This window comes from Cyphomyrmex costatus, unplaced genomic scaffold (genome assembly GCF_001594065.2).
Source record: "Cyphomyrmex costatus isolate MS0001 unplaced genomic scaffold, Ccosl1.0 scaffold35, whole genome shotgun sequence".
Lineage (NCBI taxonomy): Eukaryota > Metazoa > Arthropoda > Insecta > Hymenoptera > Formicidae > Cyphomyrmex > Cyphomyrmex costatus.
In genome coordinates, this window is record NW_017277664.1 from 116144 (window position 1) to 141694 (window position 25551).

The 25551-nt window shown below is 33.5% G+C and overlaps 2 protein-coding genes across 2 annotated transcripts in view; one reads left to right on the top strand and one right to left on the bottom strand.

Moving 5' to 3' along the window:
- Nucleotides 1-111: 111 nt before the first annotated feature.
- Herc4 (HECT and RLD domain containing E3 ubiquitin ligase 4) lies at nt 112-11584 on the bottom strand. The gene is given in 18 exon segments (XM_018542828.1): nt 112-315; nt 426-765; nt 855-1004; nt 1081-1391; nt 1934-2119; nt 2185-2271; nt 2546-2725; nt 3065-3355; nt 3847-4015; nt 4138-4274; nt 4456-4716; nt 5686-5802; nt 5880-6031; nt 6393-6668; nt 6817-6939; nt 7699-7809; nt 7889-8075; nt 11500-11584. Coding segments are annotated over 17 exon segments (3159 nt in total). The 5' UTR covers nt 8004-8075; nt 11500-11584; the 3' UTR covers nt 112-162.
- Nucleotides 11585-14314: 2730 nt separating this feature from the next.
- Moe (moesin) overlaps nt 14315-25551 on the top strand; it is a 47377-nt gene continuing 36140 nt past the window's right edge. Inside the window, exon 1 of the mRNA XM_018542927.1 lies at nt 14315-14476. The gene's annotated coding sequence lies outside the window, so the exon portion shown is untranslated. The remainder of the gene's footprint in view (nt 14477-25551) is intronic.

Consider the following 25551-nt stretch of genomic DNA (forward strand, 5'->3'; position numbering starts at 1 on the left):
CAAAACTTTAAGTTTTTTTTTTCATCGCATTTGCTTTATAATTCATTTATAGGTTATTATCATAATAAAAGACTATTAAATTTACACATTTTTCAATTCATTGTTGATTTATACATTTTATTATGTAATTAATTATTGAACCTGTTTAGATGCTTCACGGTCTCACACGAGCGAGAATCCTTGATTATGTTGGATAGCTTGCAACAATTTATATTTCAATCTTTCGCGAGTTTGATATCGCGGTAGATCAAGAAGATTAAAACACGTATGTGCAGCCGGTAAAAAACGTTCATCAGTCATTGGCTGTATCGTTATCTGTAACAAAAATAACAAATAGAATATTAATTTTTTTTTACAAACACATTCTATCTCTCTTTGTACATAAGACTATATATTCTACAGTTTACAATATGTCACTCTCTTACTTTAATAGCTTTCATGCCCTGTATAGGTATTCTGTCACTGCCCGTTAAAAAAAGTAGAAATTTCTTCTTCTCCTCCAATGGCAATTCATGAAAGACCTGCCAGAAGAGCATAATAGTAGGATGGTTTTTGGAATAGCAGTCCTTATAAGTGGCATTGTTCTCCAATTCTTCCCAATCATAATTCTCATTGCCGATGAGAAGTGACATCAATTCGTGACTACGAAATAGCTCTAGCACTCTTCCGCCGCATACATTATGAAAACCTTTATGAAACGCTTTAAATTGCGTTTCTATCGATTTGTTTAATATATAATCCACGTAAAGGTCAACGTATTGTTGCCTGCAAACAAAAGCTTTTTGCTTTCCTTTTCGTCTTCTTCTTCTTCTATTATCATTATCGATGTCGATATACATGCAATGTTTACGTACTTATTTTTTAATGTTACAGGAATTTTATCACCGCCAGGTATCAATTCGAAGTTTTTCAGCTCACCAAACACTTCTCTACTTATCTCGAAGCTCAAACCGAATACTTCTTCAAAATCCAATTCGTTGTATTCGAGAATACTTCCTAAACTTCTGCAATATATATATTCAATTGATAATTAATTTAATATGATAAATAACTTATACTATTTTGGGATGAACGAAATACCTAGCTATTGTTGGTGACATTTCCTTGATATCACTTAGCCCGACCGATTCTCCCAAAAGTTTTTTATACATAACCAATGGAAATGGTAAATTGATAATTATAAAATTGTAAATGGCCAAGCCGCAGAGAACACCGATTAGATAATACATGACTTCTTCTTCTAATGAATCCGAACTGAACCAGATTGTTCTTGTCTCTTCGTATTCTTTGAACATACCGTACTTAAAATCGAGAATCTCTGTAAAGAGAAGCATAAAAAACTCTTTTCTCACGCCACCCACATCTTCAGCCTCTTCATCACGGAATTTAACCTGAAAGAATTTGAATGCGCGCTGTAACTACATGCTATTATCCACTGCTAGTAAGGAACTTATACACGGTATAAGATTTAGAATATTTATAACTCTAGCTATTCACTGAGTTTCAGAACTTTTCTGTTTCTTTGAACTTGCATGCATATACCTCAAAGCTTCTTAATTCTGTCGACTTTTACACATTATAGACTTGTTCCTTAATCAATTCTCCATCGATTGAAAAAAAAGTAATTGAAATATCTATTTTTACGGAAATTACGGTAATAAATATGGATGGGATTGCAGAGACCCGAATACATATATCGAGTATGTATACCAAAAAACCAATGTGTATGGCTAGGATAAGATTTCTTTTAAAATTTAATATTGAATTTAATAAATTCAAAACATTTATCAGTACATATATCGAGTATGTATACCAAAAAACCAATGTATATGGCTAGGATAAGATTTCTTTTAAAATTTAATATTGAATTTAATAAATTCAAAACATTTATCTAATTATCTTTAAAAAGAAGTTCGAAGCTTTTGATACTTACTCTAAGTGGTCTCTTTAACTCGTTAGAATCGTACTTCAGCAGTTGATCCAGAGTGTCGTTGACTATGTTATTCCGTGACACGTGTAATATTACAAATTGACTATATTGTTGAAAGTTTAGGCTAGGTGTCCCGAACATTATATCTCTTACAACTCGTGACGCTGCTTCATTCATCGCGGATTGCATCTAATATAAATATAGCTTATTGCACAATGCATACGATTTTTTTTAAATGGATTCTTTCTTTATACCTGTATAGATTGATCGGTTTCAAGCAACTTTGTTTTCGCCTCGGCATCAAACAGAAAAGGATAATTGCAGAAGTATATTTTACGATACTAAAAAATTATAAAAATTATATTACTAGCCGCGCAACACAGACTTTTGCATTATGCGTAATGTACAGTGCACAAGAAAATCAACCAATCAAAGTTTCTTTTTTTCATGAAATAGAAGAAAGGATTTTGGTTGATTGATTCACTTATGCATTATGCATTATGTATTATGCAAAAACCAGTGCTACAGCCTTATATGTACACTGCAAAAAATACGACGTGTTACTTAATTCACCGCATAAATTACACAGAGCAATGAAAATTTAGAATCACTTACGAAAGATCGATCTTCTTCTGTCAGCCATTTGCAGTATTCACGAGCAATGTCTGTATATTCCGATAATTCTGACAAGTGGAAGGTCTCGTGAGGTACTCGTATACCGGCTATGATATTTAGTTTATATAATAGCCCTAATAGTTGTAGAGCACATTGAAGGCTTTCAGTCCACATGATGGTCTGCAAAACATATTTTCTAAAAATATCATATAAAAGAAATCTGTATCTTTTTCTAAAACAAAATTTTCATATACTGTGTATCTTAAATATACAAATTTTTTTTGGTAAAGGTGCAATCTATCCCGATCACCTCAAAAATCGATGAAATTATACTCATTTTTTTAATACTGACTTTTTTTTACAGTTAAAACAAGAACTAGTTATAAAACAGTCTTAATTGCTAAACTTATAGTACAAACACATAGAAAAGTCCAAAAAATTTATGAAAATTTTAAATCTTTTCTTTCAAAACACTTGATTCGCTTGTCATTTATATGAACATTTCTGCGCGCAATTTACTTTATTTGCCGTCGACTGTTTCACATAGTGCAGCACCACAGACTTATACATTCTCACGAGTCTCTCGAAGTAGTACGGAGGAGCTGAGCTCCACCACATGCCTACTATCTTACAAGCCTCAGCCTTCAATTTTAATACCGCCTTGCAGAATGGCGTTTGTAGAGAGCTGTAGTTAGATAGATTTGCGAAGCGATGATATAGCGGTAACGTTAAGTACACTCTTAAGGACTCCACATCGGGCGGAGAGTCGACAAACGATGGTATCAAACTGTCAGTTACGCATGTGAAAATCTGAAATAAAAACGTCACCACATTTAGAGATAAATCAATATTTTATATGTATATTAAGATGATCGACTCCTTAAAAAAGCAAAGGGGAACATTAAATAATTCAATATTAATTATCATAATTAACTTTTAATAAATTATCATTTTTTAAATAATTATTAACAAAATACGTAAACAATATTATATTATTATATTTATAAATAAGTAAATAAACACTTAATGTGTATAATCACATGAGATTACAATAAAAATTACGTCAAGTTATGAAAGATAACATTTTATTTTTTTAAATTATATTTTTCTGTTAAATGTATCTTATAATACATTTAATAGAAAAGTAAAATGTATTGAATATCAGCATTGTTTTATCAGCAATTAGATTAATGTTTGCTGCATATAACAATTAAACTTGTGTGCAAAATAATAATGCAATAAAATAATAAATTTTTTCATTTGATGTTAATTTGTAGGTATATACCCATTTATATACGTACCAATTCTTGAATCGTGTTGTTGTCCAGTTCTGAAATAATTCCAAATAATCTGATCGCATAATCAATATTGACCCCATGATGCTTACTTGAACATCCATAATGCGCATCATTACTGAGCAAGAAAGACGCATTTATACACGCTTGACTTTTGAATACAGTTTCTAGATACCTGAAAAATACCGCATAAAGTCTATGCGATAACTGAAACTATGGCAAAATCGATCAGATTCATTAGATTAGATCTATTGAAACGTTATGATTCAGGAACAATCAAGAAACGAAGAAAAAAACGTGAGCAAATACGTGCGTATCTAATTTCTGTGTTAGGTTGTATAATTTTTATTTAATAGATATATATATATATATATCACTGTAAGAATTTGGGAAGTCGGTCCTAATATTCTAAAGTCACTTGGTTCTACATTATCCTGTAGATATATTTAAGTAAAAATAATTTTTCATATTTTATTACAGAAATGATGCAAAAATAAATATTCAATTGCATTCTATTTTCCTTTTCTCAAAGGAAAAATTGCTAATATAAATTTAAAACTTTCGGAAATAAATTAATAAAAACCATAAAAGCGTGAGTAATAGAGGAAAACACACTTTTTTGTGACTGATCGTAACAAAACAATGATCGCCTCCACTGAAGATCTGCTTAACAACACAATCGATTTGAGGACTGTAAGGTAGGTCAAGCATCACTGATGATCCACTTGGTGAAGACCAAGATCCTAAAACCACTTGTGGTGTTGTAGCACTCTGAGAAGAACGATTGCCTAATTGTCCAGCGCCTCCTAAACCCCATGCATAAACTCTCCCTCTAGACGGTACTAAAGCCAATGTATGCCTTTTACCACAAGATATCTGTACAATAAAATGTTAATATTATTAATATATAAAATTAATTCTTGTAAGTGGTTACGAATATAAAACAAAAAGCATACAGCCATAACGCCGGATCTTGTTGGCAAAAGTTATTTATTTTGAAAGAAGTATACAAAAACAACCTAAACGTTTCTGTCTATTTTAGACCATCATCAGTAGTTAATATAATTTAATACAGTATTTGTTATAAAAATGTTATCGATTTCTTACGTTGTCAATGTCTTACGTTGTCGATGTCTTATGTTGTCGAAATAATTCCTTTTTTAATCCTATTTTAATTCGTTGGCAATTAATAATCGTCGTTTATTTGTTCAAATAATTATGTCAATTTAATTTGACCTATATATAATGCACAAGACTTCCAGATATTATATCAAATATTTTTAATGACAATAAGAGTTATTTTTCAAAATCCGGCCAATTGATTCGGTAACACTTCAAAAATAATTAATTAATAACTTCAAAAATAATTCGGGTCATTTAACCAAGAGTAACCATCGTGTGTGATTTTTTTTTAAGTGTGACCATGAAGGGTTAATAAATATATATAAATTGTGTAAAATAAATGAGATTAATGTAATGTCACTATAGTGTAAGATTACGTTTTAATCACGTACATAATTGTAAGACAATATTATTCAAAATCGATGAGAACATGCCGTAGCGGTCTAAACTGGATCTCGGATGCTTCTATATACATAATGATGTGTGTGAATAATTTTATATACTACGTATGTAGATTTTTTATTGCGCTCTGAAATTTTTTAAGACTTGAAATGCAACATTACTAAACTATCGCAGTAATATCATGAGTTAAATTGACTAACGATTTTTGATGCTGTTTGCGCATCTCAGATCGATCTTGATAAAATTGAATGACCTATTCAAATCTGTAAATAATTAATTTTTTATTACAAAAACAATATTATTTTGTAAATTATAACTTACTTGTGTTACCGTGCTACCCATCAGCTCCATAACTTGCCGAGGTAAAATTTCATTTGTGATATTTCCGTGGCCTAATTGACCATACATTCCAGCACCGCATGTAAACACTCCACCGTCCTGAAATAAAATCGTAGAAAGTTATTTTAGAATTCTCGAATTTCCAGAGTATTGTCCAATGGATAAATAAAATTTACCATTGTCAAAAACACTGAAAATTCTTCGCCGCATGCCGCATAGCATACTTTCGCGTTTCTCAGAGTACGTAGTTGACACGGTAAATTTTTTTGCTGTATATCATTTAGTCCCAATTGTCCAAAGGTATTTCTCCCCCATGAGAACACAGCTCCTGCGAAAAAACAACAAATTTTTCTTAATTCTATTGCTCATGGCCGAGGATGGCAACTTCTCTATATGTCTGTGGTGCGCACGCCAGTTGCAGTCATATAGGATTACAGTTTTATCGGTTCTGAACGAATTGATAGAGTTTCCAAGACAAGTATACTATTTGGTAGTTTGCCATTAATTTCCGAGAGGAACCACGCTTGCGCTCATATCGAACAACAAATACAGAGGTCTTATTCTAAAAATTATTGCATATGAAATCCTACAGTATACATTATGTATATTAGATTTTCATATGCAATATAGATTTAAGAATAAATCCTCTATTCACGTGAAGTCGAACGGTATATAATACGAATGCTTACCTGATTTTGATATAACTATAGTGTGATAACCGCCGCATGCGATAAATGCAATTGGTACAGCAGCTAAAGTAGAAATCCTTTTCGGTTTTATTTCAGTCGTCGTATGGGACCCTAATCCTAACTGTCCCTCTCTATTACTACCCCACGCATACAGCTCCCCGTCGTTAGTTAGAGCGATTGAATGCTCTACGCCACAAGCAATCTGCACTATCACATTTGCACCCAGTACTTTAACCATACGTGGAACACGCTCTGTACAATCGATGCTATTTAATCCTGTAAAACAATAAATATATAATTATTATATTTAGTAGCATTCTCTCTCAGAAAGAGAGAGAGAGAGAGAGAGAGAAAGAGAGAGAGAGAGAAAGAGAGAGAGAGAGAGAAAGAGAGAGAGAGAGAGAAAAAAAAATGTATATGTTACCTAGTTGACCATTCATATTACAACCCCAACTGAAAAGTTGTCCCCATTCATTCACAGCCAGAGTATGACAATTACCACACGCTATTTTTCTGAATACAAATGCGTCTAGGCCAGGTATCAGTTCTATGTAAAAAAGAAGTCAATATATTTTAACAAAATCGACAAAAAATTTTAGGAGATATTTAGATGTAACTCAACAAATAGAAAGTAGGGAATCCTGGCCATAACGGTCGAAGCTGGATCTTTTAATGCTTAACTAATTCAATGTGAATTTATATATATATATATATATTATGTTATATGTATGTACATGCATAATATACTATATTTGTAATCATATTCCGCACACCAAAATTTTTTTCTGATTTAAAAATGTAACTAAACTACTGAAATAACATCACAATTAAATTTTGGATGTTCAATAGGCATTTATTAGAGAGATCTTCATATTATGGAAATCTGTAAATAAATTTATTTATGTCCATTTCCACCAATGCAGATTAATTTTAATCTTAGTTCAATTTGCTCTTCATCTTTTTCTAATTCTAAAAATTAGAAAAAGATTAACAGAACGTTAAACCGAGATTAAAGTTAATCTGCATTGGTGGAAACAGGCATTATTGCAAAAAATATTACCTTAACCGGGAGTGAAATTTAGACCTCTCTTACATTCCCTGCGAGCATCTTAAGCCTTTAGACTATATTCTTTGCAATAATCAGTATATGTATGGAAACAATGTCTTGCCCTCGGCAACATAATATAAACAATAAGAATCTTATTGGATCATACATTTGGAACTCAACAAATAGTAGGGTAGAAAATCCTGGCCTAGATATTTAGATGGCACATTTAATTTAATTGAAAGTTCTTATTATACTCACGTAACCTTTTCCTCGCCTTCTCATGACCGAGCTGTCCATAGTCGTTATTACCACAGGAATAAACTTGACCATCTTTCGTAATAGCTACGGTATAATTTTCACCACACGCAACTGAAATTTAATTTTCGTTAGAACGTTCTCCTGATTTTTGTCTGGCTCTGCTTAAATTAAGATTTTTCAAGGGCCTTACTTTGTTCGACATTATTGACTTCTGCAAAATCCACTTCTCTCGGCAAAAAAATATTCTCATCCTCGATGCCACCCAAACCCAGCTCTCCGTGAATAGTGCTACCCCAGCAGAACATTCTGCAGTAGTTCTTGATCCGCTTCACTGCTAGATCACTCTCATCTGTCGAACACTTTCTCGAGCTGCCTGCCTATATCCACAAATATATAAATATATATAAATATATATAAAATTAATAGAATATTAAATTGATATCAAAGATATAAAAACACACTATTATTCCTAACATAAATATCTAACATAAACTTTTAATCTATAGGTCTGTTTTTTGTTCAGTTCATTTCTCCTGCTTTCCTCTCCAACGTGAAAAAAAAAGATAAAATGTGCAAGAAATTCCACTAAAAAAAAAAAACAGACCTCATTCTATACCACAAAAAAATTTACATATGTCACTTTTAACACAAACGTGTATTATTCATGCAGAGTGCTGTGAATTCAACCTTAAACAAAAATAAACAATTTTTTCTGTAATGATTTTATCAAATTTTAAATTATAATATAAGTACGATCCATGTACCTAACGATCCCACACAACAATCATTAATTGCTTAACAACTGAATAATTAACTTTTGCCATTTATATCTTCGATTTCCACTTGAAATTAATTTCCAAACGCGAGAGGAATCCCAGCCATCACGTATAGCGCCGGTTTATCTCTCTGCTCCGGATTTCGATAAACAAACGCTTCTCCCGGACAAATCAATTAGCAAAATAATTAACTCCGACTGACGCTTCTCTCTCGGCCGAGCAGCTAGACGTCGCGACGTGACTCTACGGACGGCCGTGGGTCCACGTGTTAAGTCTAGCATACCTAAAAAGAGGATACTGGCGGTCTCGCGCCGAGGATGAGACGGCTGAGTAAGAGAATTGGCGTTGTGACTAACCATATTTATCTATATCTCCTTGATTTTCGTGGCGCGCGAGCGCGCGCGCGTGGAGAAACATCAGGCTCGCGGACGGCACATGTGTTAGGTACGCGAAACGCGTGATCGCAATCAAAATAATCCTCCGCTCCGATCTCTCCGTCAAGGATGCCGGTACGTCCAAGTGTAATCGTCAAATGTATAATACTGAACGAAAATATCTTTTTAGTGCCCTTAACTGAACTGAACACGTCCGAGGGCTACCCGCGTGAATGTCGCGATTAACACGCGTGCCTCGACTCCGGCTGACTCGCGGCTGTGGCTAAGCAGAAACTGGCAGAAACCCTCGTGTCTTCACCGCGTGTCAAAGTCAGACTGAAACGAAAGTTAGGAAATGCGGTCAAGTGACGTCTACAACGAAATTTTACGGTACAGTCGCAATAGATGAAATAAGGAATAGGAAATTTCAATCTATAAGAAATCAGATACATCGGAATATCCTGTTTCTGAGATAGATTGAAATTTCCTATTTCTTATTCCTTCTATTGTGTCCGCACCCTTATGCCAGTTCCCACCAAATAAGATTAATCTCGGTTCCATTTTCTCTCTTGAATTTTTTCGAACTTTTAGAACTAGAAAAAGACGAAGAGCGAGTTGAACCAAGATTAATCAACATTGGTGGAAATGGGCATTAAAGGCGTCAAGCTCAAGCTTTTTTTAAGCCCATAAAAAAATTGATCAATCATAGTCAATTGTTCTCCACACATTCGACTGTGATTGGTCAATTCCTTACAGCTTGAGATTTAAAGCTTAAGCTTTACGCTTGAAAATCTCATTGTAGACGCTGCCTTAATAGAAGTTACAGTGGTTATAGGATCTTAAGTAGTAGAAAGTTAACCAATCCCGTTCGAATTTGAGAAGAATAATCGATTATGATTAGTCCTAACTGTCCCACAAATTTAAAAATCCTCCATAATTAAAATATAAGCAATAATATATAATCCAAACCGGGGCGATGTGTCGAATTCTCGGATCGAGAAGTGTGTAGCCAATAATTACACGTTGATTGGCTGATTGAAAATACATTTCTGAATCTAAGAATTAGGATCAAGCTACAGCACCGTAGACATGGGGCTTAACGCAGCACGGTCGAGAAGTTAGCTCGGGCACCTTCGTGAAACGCTTCGCGAAACGAATATGGTATTCTCGACCGAGCCTCCTCCGCCGCGCCTCGGGCTCATTGTTTCAAAAACGACAAAGAAAGAAATATATACAGAAGACGTTGGAAGGAGACGAGACGAATGATCTCTCGGAATCCCTCCTTCTTCACCTTCCCAAGGTCCTAGTCGCGAAATGTAAATGTAAACGGAATGACTTTGAAACAAGTTCGATTGTTCGCGATCGTTCGATGATCTCGTGACGTCGTCGATGATTCCAGAACGCGGGATGACATCGCGAAAGTGCGAAGTTTGCCGTTTTTCCTCTTCCCTCGTTTCTTCAATTTCTTTTTAACGACATTTTTGGGTACTTTCCACTTTTGGTGACACAAGTCGACGCAATTATATATCGTCACGCGTTCTATCTTTTGTTATTTATTATTAATTGTTAAGGCAGGAATGATATTTATGTTAACTGGCATCACACACAGCGTCCATTTCTATCAGGGCAGATTAACTATGTAATCGGTTCAACTTGTTTTCTATCCTTTTTTAATGTTTATTTCTATCGATGTAATTAACTTTAATTTCTTGCTGTTTCTTCTTACTAATTCTTATACCCGTTTTTACCGACTTAATTTTATAATCTCAATTAATTTTTTTAATTCTTATAATTCATTAAGAATTAGAAAAAGATGAATTAATTTTAATGTCAGTTTAATTTATCTTTAGAAAACAGAGACCCTGAAACAATCTGATCACAAGTAATTTTGCCAACAACAAACAAGAATGAGAAAGAAGGCCGATCTATAAAAATCGGAGCATAATGGAATATAAGGAGAAAATGAAAGAAATACACCCAGATAGCACATGATATTCTGATATTTTGTGAGAATATTTTATCATAAAATATATCCGACATTTCTATTTCCACTTATTTCTTGCTTGAGAGAAAGATCAAAATACCTTCAAAATATTCTCAGAATATCATCTCTGGGCATTCACGCTTCTGTCTTACTCTCCTCTCTTGTACATTCGAACCAGCGGCACACACGATGTATATTTTCTTGCTAGTTTGTTTGCATTCTAGTAAATTCTTAGCATTGCACCACACAGAGCGCAGAACTTTTAGGAATTCATTGTAAAATGCAAGTAACCGTATATAAGAAAACAACGCATCGTGTGCCACTGGTTTTACACTCCGATTTTCATTCTTGCCAGAGTATTGTGTTGAATGAGCGGAGCTTATTGGAAATTGTTGGGAAATCCAATCGTCCCTGAACTTCGTCCACGAACGTTCGATTAATATACCTTTAAAATCGGCGAGATCCGAACGGTTTACGTTTAGGTTATCACATCGTTGCAGATCGATGCACAGAGCACAGTTTAATTGTTGTGTGTCAGACGAGTAAACGAGAACGGGCGAGAACGAGGAAGATGCGATACGTCACTCGTATCGTTCGCATAACTCGAGGCTCTTCAAGTCCATTATTGTTATTGTTATGTGCGAGAACGCACCTGCACCTCACTTACATTTTTTAGAGGATTAATGTTCTCAGTAGACGTCCAAGCCTGGCCGGAAGATGAAACAGTATAGAGATCGACGTCACAGCGAGTGACAATCGCAACGTTTCTCTAAACTACTGACAGTACTGACACGACGACATGACGAGCGGTTAATCCACGGTAATAATCAGATACCGCATACAGTTTGATGTGCGCATGCAGCGGCGTGCATATACATACATAGATCTATATATATATTATATATAGCCTCCTACTCATGCGAGCGCAACCGGCCTGACAGCCACGAAAAAACCATAGTACAAGAATATGTATAGCAAAATAACCGGGCGGAAAATACTCAGAATATACTAATGAGTTATTATCAAAGAACGTCAACCCTAAAACAATTTTGTAAACAATAAGGAGAAACGCGGAAGTACGGATTTGAAAGACTGACAATTTTGTGCTGCATCGAAAATATTTAACACTACAGCACTACTGCGCTGGTATAGTAGTATATATAGTAGTGCTGAGTAGTGCTGGTAGTAGTGCCTCAAAATACTCCTAATGCTCGGTACTTTTCTACAAGGGAAAGGATAAAAATGTTTTTGCCATTATATACGCGTTCAATACACCATCAAAAATCCATTGTCCTTCAATTATACGACCTTATATTTTCTTTTGCCAACTTTTGCCTTTTGTCTAATTCCACAATGTGATCATATTTCCACAAATTGTTTTCTGTTTATCGAGAATCCATTATTAAAGTAATTAAAATTAGTTTCATATGAAATAAAATGATATAAAATAGAAAATATTTAAATACATATGTTATGAGTAATAAAATTTAGGATAACGGTCAATATAAATAAAGCTTGGATAATGCCTGCTTTATTAAAGCAGACATATTATTCAAGTTTTATTAAAACATTTATCTAAACTTAATGGAATAAACAAATTTGAATATAAATTATCACAAAACTATTAAGTTAGAAAATCGACTCATCAAGTTACAACTATTTTCAAATATAAATTATAACAATAAGTGACAGATAATTAATATGAGTCTACTGCTGGTTATTATTGGCGAATATCAATTTAGTCTTCCAAATTATGCCATATAGTCTCGTCCTGATGGATAACTATGTAATTTACGCTTCATGTTCATGTTTTATTAACGGAAAGTTTAAAGCTGAAAAAGATTTAAGTGCGGCGGGGTGAGAGTCACTTCGCGTAGAAAGTTGAATTGAAGTTCCAAGCAGAGGGAGATGTAGAATAGTACTTAATATCGTATAGCAGAAATAATACGTACGTTATTTTAGAAACTCTTTTTGTTAATAATTTTTTAACAAAGAACAAGCAACCGAGAAATTCTCACGTTGAGCCCTCGCTATAAAGGAGCCTACAGACCAGAGCGGCGCAGCGGTGAAGCGGCGAGCGATAGCCAATGAGAGCCATGCTTTTACGCAAAAGCCGCTCGCCGCTCTGGTCTGTAGGCTCCTTAAAAAGCTGTAGAGACCACATACATGTTCTGTAGGTACTTCTGTGGGCCACATGCTTCTGTGCACTCTTCTGCCCTCTGCAGAAGTGGATGTAAACTATACAACAATGGGCGCGTTCAGCGGACTCAACAGTTGAGTGAGCGCTCGCTGTTATTGGGGTATTCTTTTAGATCATCCAATCAGAATTTTAGATCTGAAAGAATACGCCAATAATAGCGAGCGCTCACTGTTATTGGTGTATTCTTTTAGATCATCCAATCAAATTTTAAATCTAGAAGAAAACATCAATAACAGCGAGCGCTCACTCAACTGTTGAGTCTGCTGAACGTGGCCATTGACGACCATCGGATTCGGAACACTTTTTAGTTTAGTTACGGAGCTGCCAACATCTAAGAAAAAAAAAAGCTAAACCGGTTCGGAATACACCCACAATAGAAATCTAGGGAATAATTGAACAATTCCGATCGGAATCCATTCCAACTTTGTTCCATGACAGGTACCCTAATGGAAAAAAATCGTTGAAATTTTTGAAATAACTAAAATCTATCAAATTAATAAGAGTTTTAACAATTTCAGCGATTTATATACAATTGGACGATATGTACATAAGAAAGATTAAAAAACAATACCATAAGATTATATATAAAAAAAACGTAGAGCGCAAAAAAGAAGTGAATAGCATGGCGGCCACACGTGTATCAACTATGTAATGTCGCTTCTCTGTATATATAGGGTGCGTTCCACTTGACACCCACACGCTCGCGCAATCAATTTATCCTTAAGCGGGGAGCACAGACTTTTGCATAATGCATAAACCATATACATAAAGAATTTGATTGGTCCATTGACTCATGCATAAGAAAATGGACCAATGAAATTCCTTATGCACATGCTTTATGCGTTATGCAAAAGTCTGTGCTCCCCGCTCTATTATTTATCAAATGTTAGGGTCCACGCACAATAGGAGAAATATTAGGAACAGATATTAAATATAAGAATTTTAACCTGTCAAAGAGCGGACATTCCACAGTACACAGTTCTGATAGGTTAAAATTCTTATATTTAATATCTGTTCCTAATATTTCTCCAATTGTGCGCGGACCCTTAAATAAGGAAGAACGATGCAGCCGTAGGACTCTAGCCAATCTGGCGTCTCCTGAATTTCTAAACTGTTCTAAACCGCGAGCAACGCATCTATCGTGAAGTGCGTGATTCGTGCTCGTTTCTCCCCCTTATTACCCCTTCCCGTTCGTTAAATCACCGCTTCGCACAGATGGACGGACAGGCGGCGGCGCGGCGGCCATATTATCAGTGAGGTGTCAGTATTTTCCGAACGTGACGGGACTTTTGGGTGTGGATCGTGCGATTTCCTGTTTCGCGCCGGCTTAGTCGTGGGGTTAGTAGCACGAGTGTGAACGCCAGGCGGTCCGTCGTCGTGGATGCGGTGCGTCACACGTGTGTCACGGGATCCACGAGTGTGCAAGCAGGCTCAGGTTAATCAGGTAAGCGGCGCCTTCGACGTCGTCATGTACTTAGAAGCTACGTTTGTGATTCTCCTTCTCTGCCGTCATCGTCACGACACGAAAAAGAGCTCGAGGATCGAGCGATGAAACGGCCGAGTCGTCGTCGTCGGCGGTGGCGACGCCGAGATGTTCGTGGCATTGTTGTCGGTAACATCGATTATGCGGCGATATATTCCGGCTGCGCTCGTTCTGGGAAAAAAAAAAAAAAAACGCATGATTCAGAAACGCGTGACGAGGAGAGCAGCCGGAGCCAGAGTCGGTCAACCGAGGCGACTCGCGGGGTCGACCTCGTAACGACGCCGCGCCGGTTAGGTTGACGCAAAGTTACCTCTTCCTACGGTCTCGTACAGTGCGCGGTTATAATTCGTGATATATCTCTCTAGAGAAGGAACGAGGGAATCGAGGTTAGTTCGCCGGAAAACCGGTTCGATTGTACCGACATCGGCCAAGCTAACTGCGTTTAACTTAATTTTCTTTTCTCTCCGCTGTGTGCCACGTTTGCCAACGTCGATTCCACTTTGCCATGATTTGGGCGGGTTGATTCTTCGTGGGTCGTGTATTTGTACGCGCGTATATATTAATAGGTATTTATAAACGATCAATATCAATAATCAAGAGTGATTTCTAATTGTTTTATTATTTGACTTATAAAGGAACAATAAATTAAATTGAGTTCCACGAAACTCAATCGATTAGCAAAGGATAACTCACTGTGATTCCTTGTTTCTGTATTGTTGAAGTTGGAAAGTAATTATTTAAGAAATAGAAAAGTTGATGAACCAAAAGCGACTATTAATCGTCTAATTAATTTTCCTTTGCTCTATTAGAAACACTTTAATATTTTAATTAGAAATAAATAACAATAATAATAATCTTAATTATTAAAGAAACTAGAAATGATTCATTATTATATTAAAAGATATGGAATAATTCTTTTCTTTTATCAATGAAGTAAAGCGACTGCTGATACATTTTTTTCTTAATATATTAAAAATATAAGGAGACTAGAGATGTGATTTTAAAAAAAGTATTATATTTAGTATTAATTGTTAATAAATTAACGTTTAATATATATTTTTTAATGATTATATTTATATAATTTAATAATTGTATTTTTCCTGTCAGTTCAGAAATATAGGGGCATTAGAGATATGATTTATTATTATATTAAGAGATAGAACGATAAATTGATCAATCAATCAACTATTCTGATTACACCTGCATATTTTTCTTTTCCACCATAGGGTGTTCCAAACTTGCTAGCATAGTTATATTTGAGACAAATATTGTGATGTATTCGTAATATAAATATTTTGACGACTTTCCGTCAACGGTTTAGAAATAACAATAACATTCTTCAATTAATCTCAAGTGAACTGCAATGAAAGTTCGATCTTATTATTATTAAAAGCCTAAATAACAGAACTCTAGTTTAATTTCACGATTAAAATCCCAAGCGACAAAGCTTCTAGTTTCTATTTTGCGATAGAAAATCTAGTGTCAAAAATGACATCTCTAAGTTTACAGTCTGTTTTCGTAATATATAGTTATCTAACTATTAAAGATTATTAAGAAATTCATGAATTAATTTTACTGATGATATTTTGATAATCTTTAATCTTTAGGTAACCATATATTGTGAAAACGGGCCTGCTGATGAATTTGATTATTCCACACTATATATTGGATTAGTACACACTCTTTTGTGGAGGGGGGTCGCGAACGTGTATTACCCCTTCTCAGTGAGAAATGACAATGGAATCGACGTCGAATCGATGTCAATTCCATTATCATTTCTCACTAGGTTGAGGTTACGATGAAAAAGAATCAGCAACCAAATTTGCAAATAAAACTTTATCAAGCTTTGCTATTACAGCTCTCTTAAGGCCAGAATTAGACTACGCATTGAAGATTGAGATTATGGATTAAAGATTGAAGATTGTGCAATTACATTATATGATAGTAATACATATGATAGTAATACATTATATGAACTAAGGGTGAGCAAACGAAAATTTCAACTGAGCATTCGTGAGCAAACGATGAGCAAACGAACGCATGAAGAAAAAAAATTGATTTTTTAATATCGGGGGCCAGCTTCACACGAGTGACAATCGGTCTGAGTGCACATCCGATTTATGTATTAATTTTTGGCAGGCCGTACAGCCTTGGTGGAATTTAGTTAGTTTCAATGTTTTTTTAGTTTCGCTGAGTTCGCAGGCAATTGTCGCAAATCACGGCTGCGAATGATAAAAAAATGAATTGTGCTGTAAAAGGGTGCAAAAATTATTATACAAAAACGAAAAATCTTCCGGAAGCAGTACATTATAATATATTATATATAATACATACATACATACATGTATGTATGCATTATTATATATTATTTATTTATTATTATTTTTTTTATATTTCATATTATTTTTTAATATTCATTTTGTGTCTTCTGACATATTTTGTACTTATTAAAGTGTATTGCAAGAAGCGCTGTAAGTATATTGACAAATAAAACTTTGAATTTAGCGCAAACGATGACGTAACTTGGTGACAAATCTCATTGGTCCCTCGACTGTCACATGATTATATTATATGCACATATGCGCGTATCCTTGTCTTTATACTTATCATGGTTGCCCCTGATCACGCTTGTCAACAATTATATACATGAAGACTGTAAGAACGGAACGGAAAGTGGTGTCAGGTGTTGTTTCGCGGCTTCCATCCCGAACTCATCTTGGTATCCCAGCCGCGACACGAGGTCTTCACCTCTCACTAAATCGTACAGAGGTTACGGTGCACGATGTAGAGGTATCTCTATACACTCGCCCTGCGGCGCCTTTCTCGTTGAGAAATCCTTGGACGTTCATTCTCGTCGCACGTGTAGCGTTTAAACGTGGCCGCCACTAGTCCTGCATTTGTGTCGATCACGATCGTCACGAATAACATACCTACAGTTTAGTGACGAAGAGAAGACACGAGAGGAGTACCGTGTCGTAGCACGTTTTTTTTCTCACATAGAGAAAACTAATTTTTTTTTTTTTATATTTTATTCTTTAATTTAGCACACTCTCTCTCTCTCTCATTAATTAAAAGTTTTATCAATTCTAACTTTTTTTATATACAAATTTTTGTATTTTTTATGCATTTTTCTAGTGTTTTTTTAACGATAAATTAGTGTATATGTTACATGAAAAAACGATTTTGCTGAAATATCTAAAAATTTGTTTCAATTAGATACAAATATGAAAATAATTTTGTTTGACCATTAAAGTAATTATATAGGACACTCTCAATGCGTTGTTAAATAATATTATAATGTCAAATTATATCTAACTTGAATTATTTTTAATTATTTCTGTGAGTCGTTTTTACTCAATATGTAGCTAACTTAACTGAAATAATAGCGTTAATTTAAATCTGAAAATAATTTTGTTGAAAAATCAAAATTGTATAAAAATCTCAAGCATAGTAAGCAATAATGCAAAAAGTTTGGATAATTTTAACAGTCAAGTTGACTCATAATTGATAGTTTGATGGTTCAATAAAATTATTTTTAAATTTGTATTCACTTAAAAAATTTTCAGATGTTTCTGCAAAATCGTTCTTTCTGGGCACAATTATTTTGGGACATAAACCAATTGTATTTTCAATTCCTTCTTATTATACACTTGTAAAACTAAGGAAATTAAACGTGCTAATGATTACATGTCTTTTGAAGAAAGCTGTCGATGTGACAGTTTTGAATTAATTCGATCGTCAGATATGTTTGTATTTATTGGCCTGAAGTGACAGCGTTGTGTTTCGACATTGTGTAATATATGTTCGTGGTGATGTCATCAGGTATTTTATGATTCTGCGCCGGAATTGAATCATTGCGGTCCTCTGTTTTATACGGAAAGAATTTATCATTCTCGGATGCACACAGACATGCACAACGAGAATTATCGCGGTAAACTATGTGGCTTCCTTCCGCATTGTGTTGATATTATATTTCAATTACTGTCAATCTTAAATCATATTTTCAAATCGAAAACAAGCGTTGAAAATCTGAACGTTTATCTTTGACGAATATTTAAGAGAGTGATGCAATATATTGTTATTTAAATATATATATAATTGCTTAATTGCTTTTTATTTATCTTCCAGTACATTTATACAAACAAAATAAAAGGTTGACTGGTTGAGCATTTGCCTCGCAAATGGATAATAAAATAATAGATGGAGTTTGTGAATGAGAGCAGCTCTGTGAAGTTGACACCCCTAAATGCGAATTTTGGTAAAATCATTATTGCATTCGTTTGTCCACTGTTTGTCCACCAATTATTTTCACCTTATTTTTACCCATTATTATGAATCTGTCTCTTCACTCCAAGAGGAAAGTGCTTTAAGGGTTGCAGCGCAAAAATTGAAACTGTTTGCATATGATAGCGCATCAATGCGATTTGATCATTGCGATTGACGATCCGTAATCGATAATCATCGATTAGAGTTTGTCGATGAAATGGATCGGGTTATTATTAGAACTATCGAGGGCCTCCTCACGCATTTAACGATTAAAATATTTACGCAATCTTTATCTTATACGTCAATTCTGAATTCTTTCACGAAGACAAGATTCGACGTACCCGAGAGTTGTTACATTTTGTATAAATAGTGGTTACAGCTCAACACTAAATGGCGTTAAGTGGAGATAAGCATTTAAATGACGTATTTCGTATATTATTTGCCCAATGTCAAGATCGCATCGAGTGTAAACACGGGATGATAATAATTAAACGGTCGTATCTAGCCGTCAGATGTGTGACACAAAAGTGGTAACTGAGCCCTGTTACACAATAGAGTCGCAATTCGTAGATCAACGCACAATGTTTTGGTCAATCTACAGTTATGACTTATGTTTCGCGACTTAGTTACCAATTATCATCTTTGTGCTTAAACCCTCAGGTTGATAGTTTATGTGTCGTATTATACGACAAGGTTTTTAAAACCTATTGACTGGCTATAAGACAGAGTGGTTCTCAGATCTGTCTACTTTTGCAGCCAATCAATAGGCTTGAAAAGTTTTGGAGAAACGCGTTCGGAAAAACGTTATTCTCGTTATTATTTAGCACTACGAGGTGTTCGCGAAGCTGCAGATAATGCTAACAAACATAATAATCATGACGTCACTAATAGTAACATTTTAGCCATAACACGCATTATCAACGCTATATTCCTTTCAAGATAGTTAGGGAAAGTAAGGATAGCTTTTTTCCATTTTTATAAATATTTTAAAGTGATCTAGTTAAATAACTAGATCACTTTAAAATTTTGTTTTTATCTAAATTTTTTTTATTTACAATTGACATGCGAGAAACTTCAACATGTCATTTCTTGCTTATGACATCATGATCCAATATGATCACAGTGACTTCTCAGGAGAATTGATATCAGCTCGAACAATCATTGGCGGAATTTACCCTTATCGTAAAAAGCGACGCAATTTGCGACGAGCGCTAAAACATTAAAAATTAATTAAGATAATTAAATCGATAGCGCAATTTGGTAGTACAATCGATAGAGTATTTCTAATTCCCGGCCACGCTCGAGATACGATTATTTGTACAACACATTGTACAAATAAATATTTTTAAACAAACGTGACGTTTAAACGATCGTAAATCATAAAAGATGTACTAATTGCCTGATGCTCTTTCTTTTTTGTACCGTTTGTATCAGCAAGGTCGAACAGAATATCAATTCATATCGTAGTTGTATAAATAGCTATTCTAATACGGCTATTAGATGTTTCATACGAACAAACGTAACGTTTTGTTAATTACTTAAATAATAATGAACATTTTACGTTGACATAATTAATATATGATAATTATTATAATTATCTTTATAATAACTTTTCAATAATTTTTATCCAGTTGATTAAGTCCTTCAGACCTGACACTAATGAATTTTAATGGATTAAAAAAATTTTTTTTTTAATTATATTCAAGAACATTTATTAAGTACTTAATACTAAAAAAATTAATTTTTTCAAAATTTTAGCTATTATATGTATATATATAATTTATATTTAATTATTTAAACAACAAAGATTCAACTTCGATTCATAAGCTTTTAATTCCTATTTCTTTTTGGTTGTGTTCTCACATGTATGTATATCTAATCAGATTTTTATATTGTTTAAGGTATTTTGATTAAGAGACATTTCTTTTAATTATCATAATTATTTTAAAATAATAAACACATAAGTGGCTATAAAATTAAAAACAAAATTCTTAAGAAGGGCATTGAAACCACAACGCAATTTAAAAATGCAAACTTATTAAATTTAATTCTCTCTCATAAATAATTTATAAACGTTTCGGTCTTAATCAGACTATCTTCAGTATACAATAAAAAAAAATATAATTTGACTTATTACAACTAATATAATTACGCTATGTGTTTATGGCGTAGATTTATTTAATTAAGTCTACTAGCGTTATCTTGATTTTTGTATATAGAGATGAGTAAGTAACATTTTTTATTAACAATAATTATTAAGTAAAAATACGTGTCATTGGTAATTCTTCTATCGAGAGGTTTTTTTAAAGTTCAAAGATTATTCGACGCACAATCGATAGATTCTGCGTAGAATTCATTGAAATATAATACAATTTTTATTGATCTGTAGTTGCTTTTGGCGTACAATTGACAGACTCTGCGTCAGAAACATTACTTCGGTATCACTTTGAATCTCTAATAGAAGACTGTTATTTTTTTAGCTGTCACTGTAGTTATGTGATAAATAAGTTAATTATGAGAATAAATTATTTTTGAGAATTAAATTTAATAATTTCGCATTCAATAACTTGCATTGTGGTTCAATGCTCTTTTTCAGAATTTTGTTTATAATTATTTTATTCATCTTTTCGGTTGCCGTTATCGATAAATGGCGCGTATCCCATTCTCCGCGTCATCAGCCTTTCGACGAGCGCGCGACGAGAGTCAAGAGGCGAGAGATAACGGACAGTTCAACGAACGTCTGGACAGTGGGTTGGGTCCTAGATAAAGAGGGAATGCTAGACGACGGGGTACTCGGGGCAAATCATGACGATCGAGCACTCCTCGGTCGCGGCGGATGTCGGTCACGCGTATTTGCATCACAACCCGTTATCCCCACCCTGCGTTTCCAACATCGGCGACTCGTCGATTCGGGCTTTAAATCCGGCGCTGGAAAGAACCAGACGGAGATCAAGAGGGGATTACGTTTACCGAAAGATTGGCAAGCTCGCGAGCATTAGAGTAACGAATGGTAACAGGTAGTTGAATGCCCGTGTTGCAGCCCGCATCCGAGGCATGTACACGCAACAACAGGCTTATGTAACTTTATATGGCTGGCTTATTCCTACACTGATTATGAAAAAAGAATTTACTATATATTAAAATCAATATTTCTTTGAATATTTACAAGTAAACATGAATGTTATTTTAGTATAATAATCTTAATTTGATTTAACTATCGTTTTTGAGTAAATATTTACTTATAGTAAATATTTATTTATAAATATTTTAGAAAACGGAAAGAATTATTTTGTTAAAGTATCTAAAAATTTAGCTAGAGATGTAATTTGAAAATATATGTATAATTTTGTTGAAATATTAAAATAATATTATATAATAATAAAGATTTAGCTCAAGATGATTACTAGAATATCAAAATTGTAGCATTATTTATTTTTAAAGCTCAGCATAAAAAACAGAATACATTAAACATTTAAAAACCGTTAAAAATAGATATAAGTTTAATGAACATTTTTGTGAAGATGGAAACATGTAGGATATGAAAAATTAAGAAATTACAAATTGGAGTCAGAAAATTTCCATGTTATCAATTCATTTCTCATTTTATTTCATTATACATGTAATATTATATAAGTCACATACAAATAAAAAATATAATCTTACAACGTTATATTATAATATTAAACTTCGAAAGTTGAAACACACACACTTATCTTTAATTTTACTAAATACTTATAAGTATTTCACAGCTTTTTACATTATATATTTTTCTTTGGTAAATAATTATCAAATCAAACGAGCCCATCGAAGGCGGGTGAAAACTATTAAAATCAAATGTATGTAGAGATAGGGTATGTTGACTCATATTTAATGCAACTTATGCAAGGTTAGTATGATGTGCTATCGTTTGCACTTCGCACGTGAAAGTCGTGAGATGTATCTGGTGATTATTGTGTATCGATGTTTGTGGTATACTACATCAATTCAATGTCGATTCCATTGACATTTCTCACTGGGAAGTCTCTATATAAATATCATTCTATCTCTCCCTTAAAAAAAAAAACACAATAGAAATCTGGAGAATAATTGAATAATTCCGATCGAAGTGATAGGGATTTTTGTCTCTCGAGTCGTTTGCAGTGTATAAAGCCATAAGCTACTACTACCGGGCAAGCTGCTGCTAACATACAGTTTTGCAAATAATCTAATTCTATAGTATTTTTCCTTTTTAAATATGTACTCACCAAATCACTTATCTGTTTTTTTCTTATCATCTGTTAAATTTAATGAGAAATCAATTATAAATCCCAAAAATTTACATTTCTGCTTAGCGATGAGGGAGTTTTTCTGAAAATTAATGATGAAAATCTTAATCCAAATTCTTAAGGAAACTGATAGCTTTCTGAGTATCTTTTTCATATGTACAATAGATTTTGATACTTTATTGATAAATAAAATATCGTCCAAGTATATTAGTAATATTCCTTCCAGTTTTAAATAGTTGACAATGGGTTTTATTATCTTTGTGAATGTATATGGACTAAGCCGAAGGATAAACATAGAGAGAGAGAGAAACTGAAAAATTTTTCTTTGAATACAAACCTAAGAAATTTTCTGTATTCTCTGAAAATAAGCACTAAATAACTATCCTTAAGGTCTAAAGTGGTCATAAAATTTCTTTGCGACAGTAATTCCAGAGCCGATCAAATGTTCTTTATCTTAAAATGAGGTGCATCAATAAATTTATTCAGTTCTTTAAGATTAAAAATAAATCTAAAAGTCCTATCTTTTTTGGGTATTAAAAAATACGAGGAGATAAATTGATCTTCACACTCTTTACATTCCTCAATAGCACCTATTTCGAACAGTCTCACAATCTCTGATTGAATATGTCGAGCTTCCTTAACCGACCAAAGTCTAGTCCTTGGGCGATTTTTTAAATGGAACCTTGAAGAAAATGCGATACCCTTCCAAACAATTTAGTAGATAGATTATATGTTTATCTGAAGATACCTGTCTCCACTTATCTACGAAATGACGAAGACGCCCGCTATCTTTTCTACCTTTTTTTATTTCTTCGATGATTGGCTCGTCGTCTGAGTATTTCGCTGGGGCCGATTGTGAAGTCTTCTTTTTGAAATTGAGGCATGCAAAAAGCAAGACTATACAATATTATCATTGAGAACGAGACGTGTAATATATAATGATAATTTTATTAAAACTAGTTGCTTTGTATTCTTATTCCAAAGTGTCATCACTTCGTAAGTGTCGCCATTGTCGCCAACGTCGCCAATTCGCCATACGTAAAGAAAATACGGTCGCCATGAATTCTTTCCCTCAAAGCGTGGGAAGAAACATTTTTCGTTTCCGTTCCTTCCCAGATTTTTTCTCGAGTTTTTTCCCCGGTTTTTTCCCTCCCTCGCAACACTAGTATCTAGCTAACAAATTTGAGATATTTCAGTAAAATATTTTCTTTTATGTACAAAATATTTATTTAAAATGTGTGATTAGCAATATCCAATTAATTTTGAAACAATATTTTCTTTCATGTATCAAATGCAGGTCAAAACTGCATTAATTCTTACATAAAATAATTTTCTTTTTGCGTGAAGATTTATTTTACATGCCGGATGTACGTAACGTGGGTATTAAGAATTCTTTGCATAATTATTTCTTGTGTAAGATATTTCTATCTTTTAGTTTACGGTAATGATGATAATAATAATTAGCTGCAAAATTGTGAAACTTGTCACTGAAGGGCCGCATCTTTATTACGGTGAAAGTAACTCGTCTAACAATGGGTTTGCATCCGGTACTTGAAGTTGGTAATTAAAATTAACTAATGTGACGTTAAAATTCTTATATGAATTAATTACGTTGTCAATACAGATTACAATCTTGTATTTGATACAAATATGTTTATCATTTTTTTATTATTTTTTAAATTATTATTTATCTTACATTTTTCTATCTTTTTTTCTTGAATTTTTTAATTAATTACAGATATTAACTAAAATACCAACATATCATTGTGAATTGTAAAACGATTATTTAAATTAATTTACATATACATAAAATTTTATACATGGTTATCTCATTATTTTAAAGATTTAAATGACTGCGAGAAGGAGGGAACTTACGCAATCGTTTGTGCTTATGTCAGCATCGTTATTTATAAAATCTTTACTATTATGATTTATATATTATACTTCAAATATAACGTGACGAATTGCAATGCTCGCAGAACAGTATCTTGATATCAATTACTAGAATTGATGACAAAGTCTTTGATGGAATTATCTATTTTTAATCTCGTGTTAAGTAGACTTTACTTTTCAAAAGAAGTTTTACTTAAAATTTAATTAACGTTATATAATTTGATTTTATCTAAAAATCATGTGTGATTAAAGTTTAAAAAATTAAACTTTAAGATCTATCTTCAAGAATTTATCAGCGCGTGTTTTCTGATTACATTCACAATCGACAATGAATTATATACATCACTTGTTGTGAACGCATTTCCGCGGGTATGTTAAGTTAGTACCCCAACTATAGTACTCAGGAGTTCTGATTAGAGTTCCCACTTCCTTTTGACGAGACGAAGAGTTCCCTATAGTTAATAACAAAAGTTCCGCTCAATAAACATTTTTTTTACATTTTTTAAAAATGGGGTGCTAACTTTTTATCGAATTTCGAGGTGGAATAGTTCTGAGCGGCTTAATAGCTTCAATTTGCGATTGCCTAGAGTTCCTGATATGTAAAAAAAATTT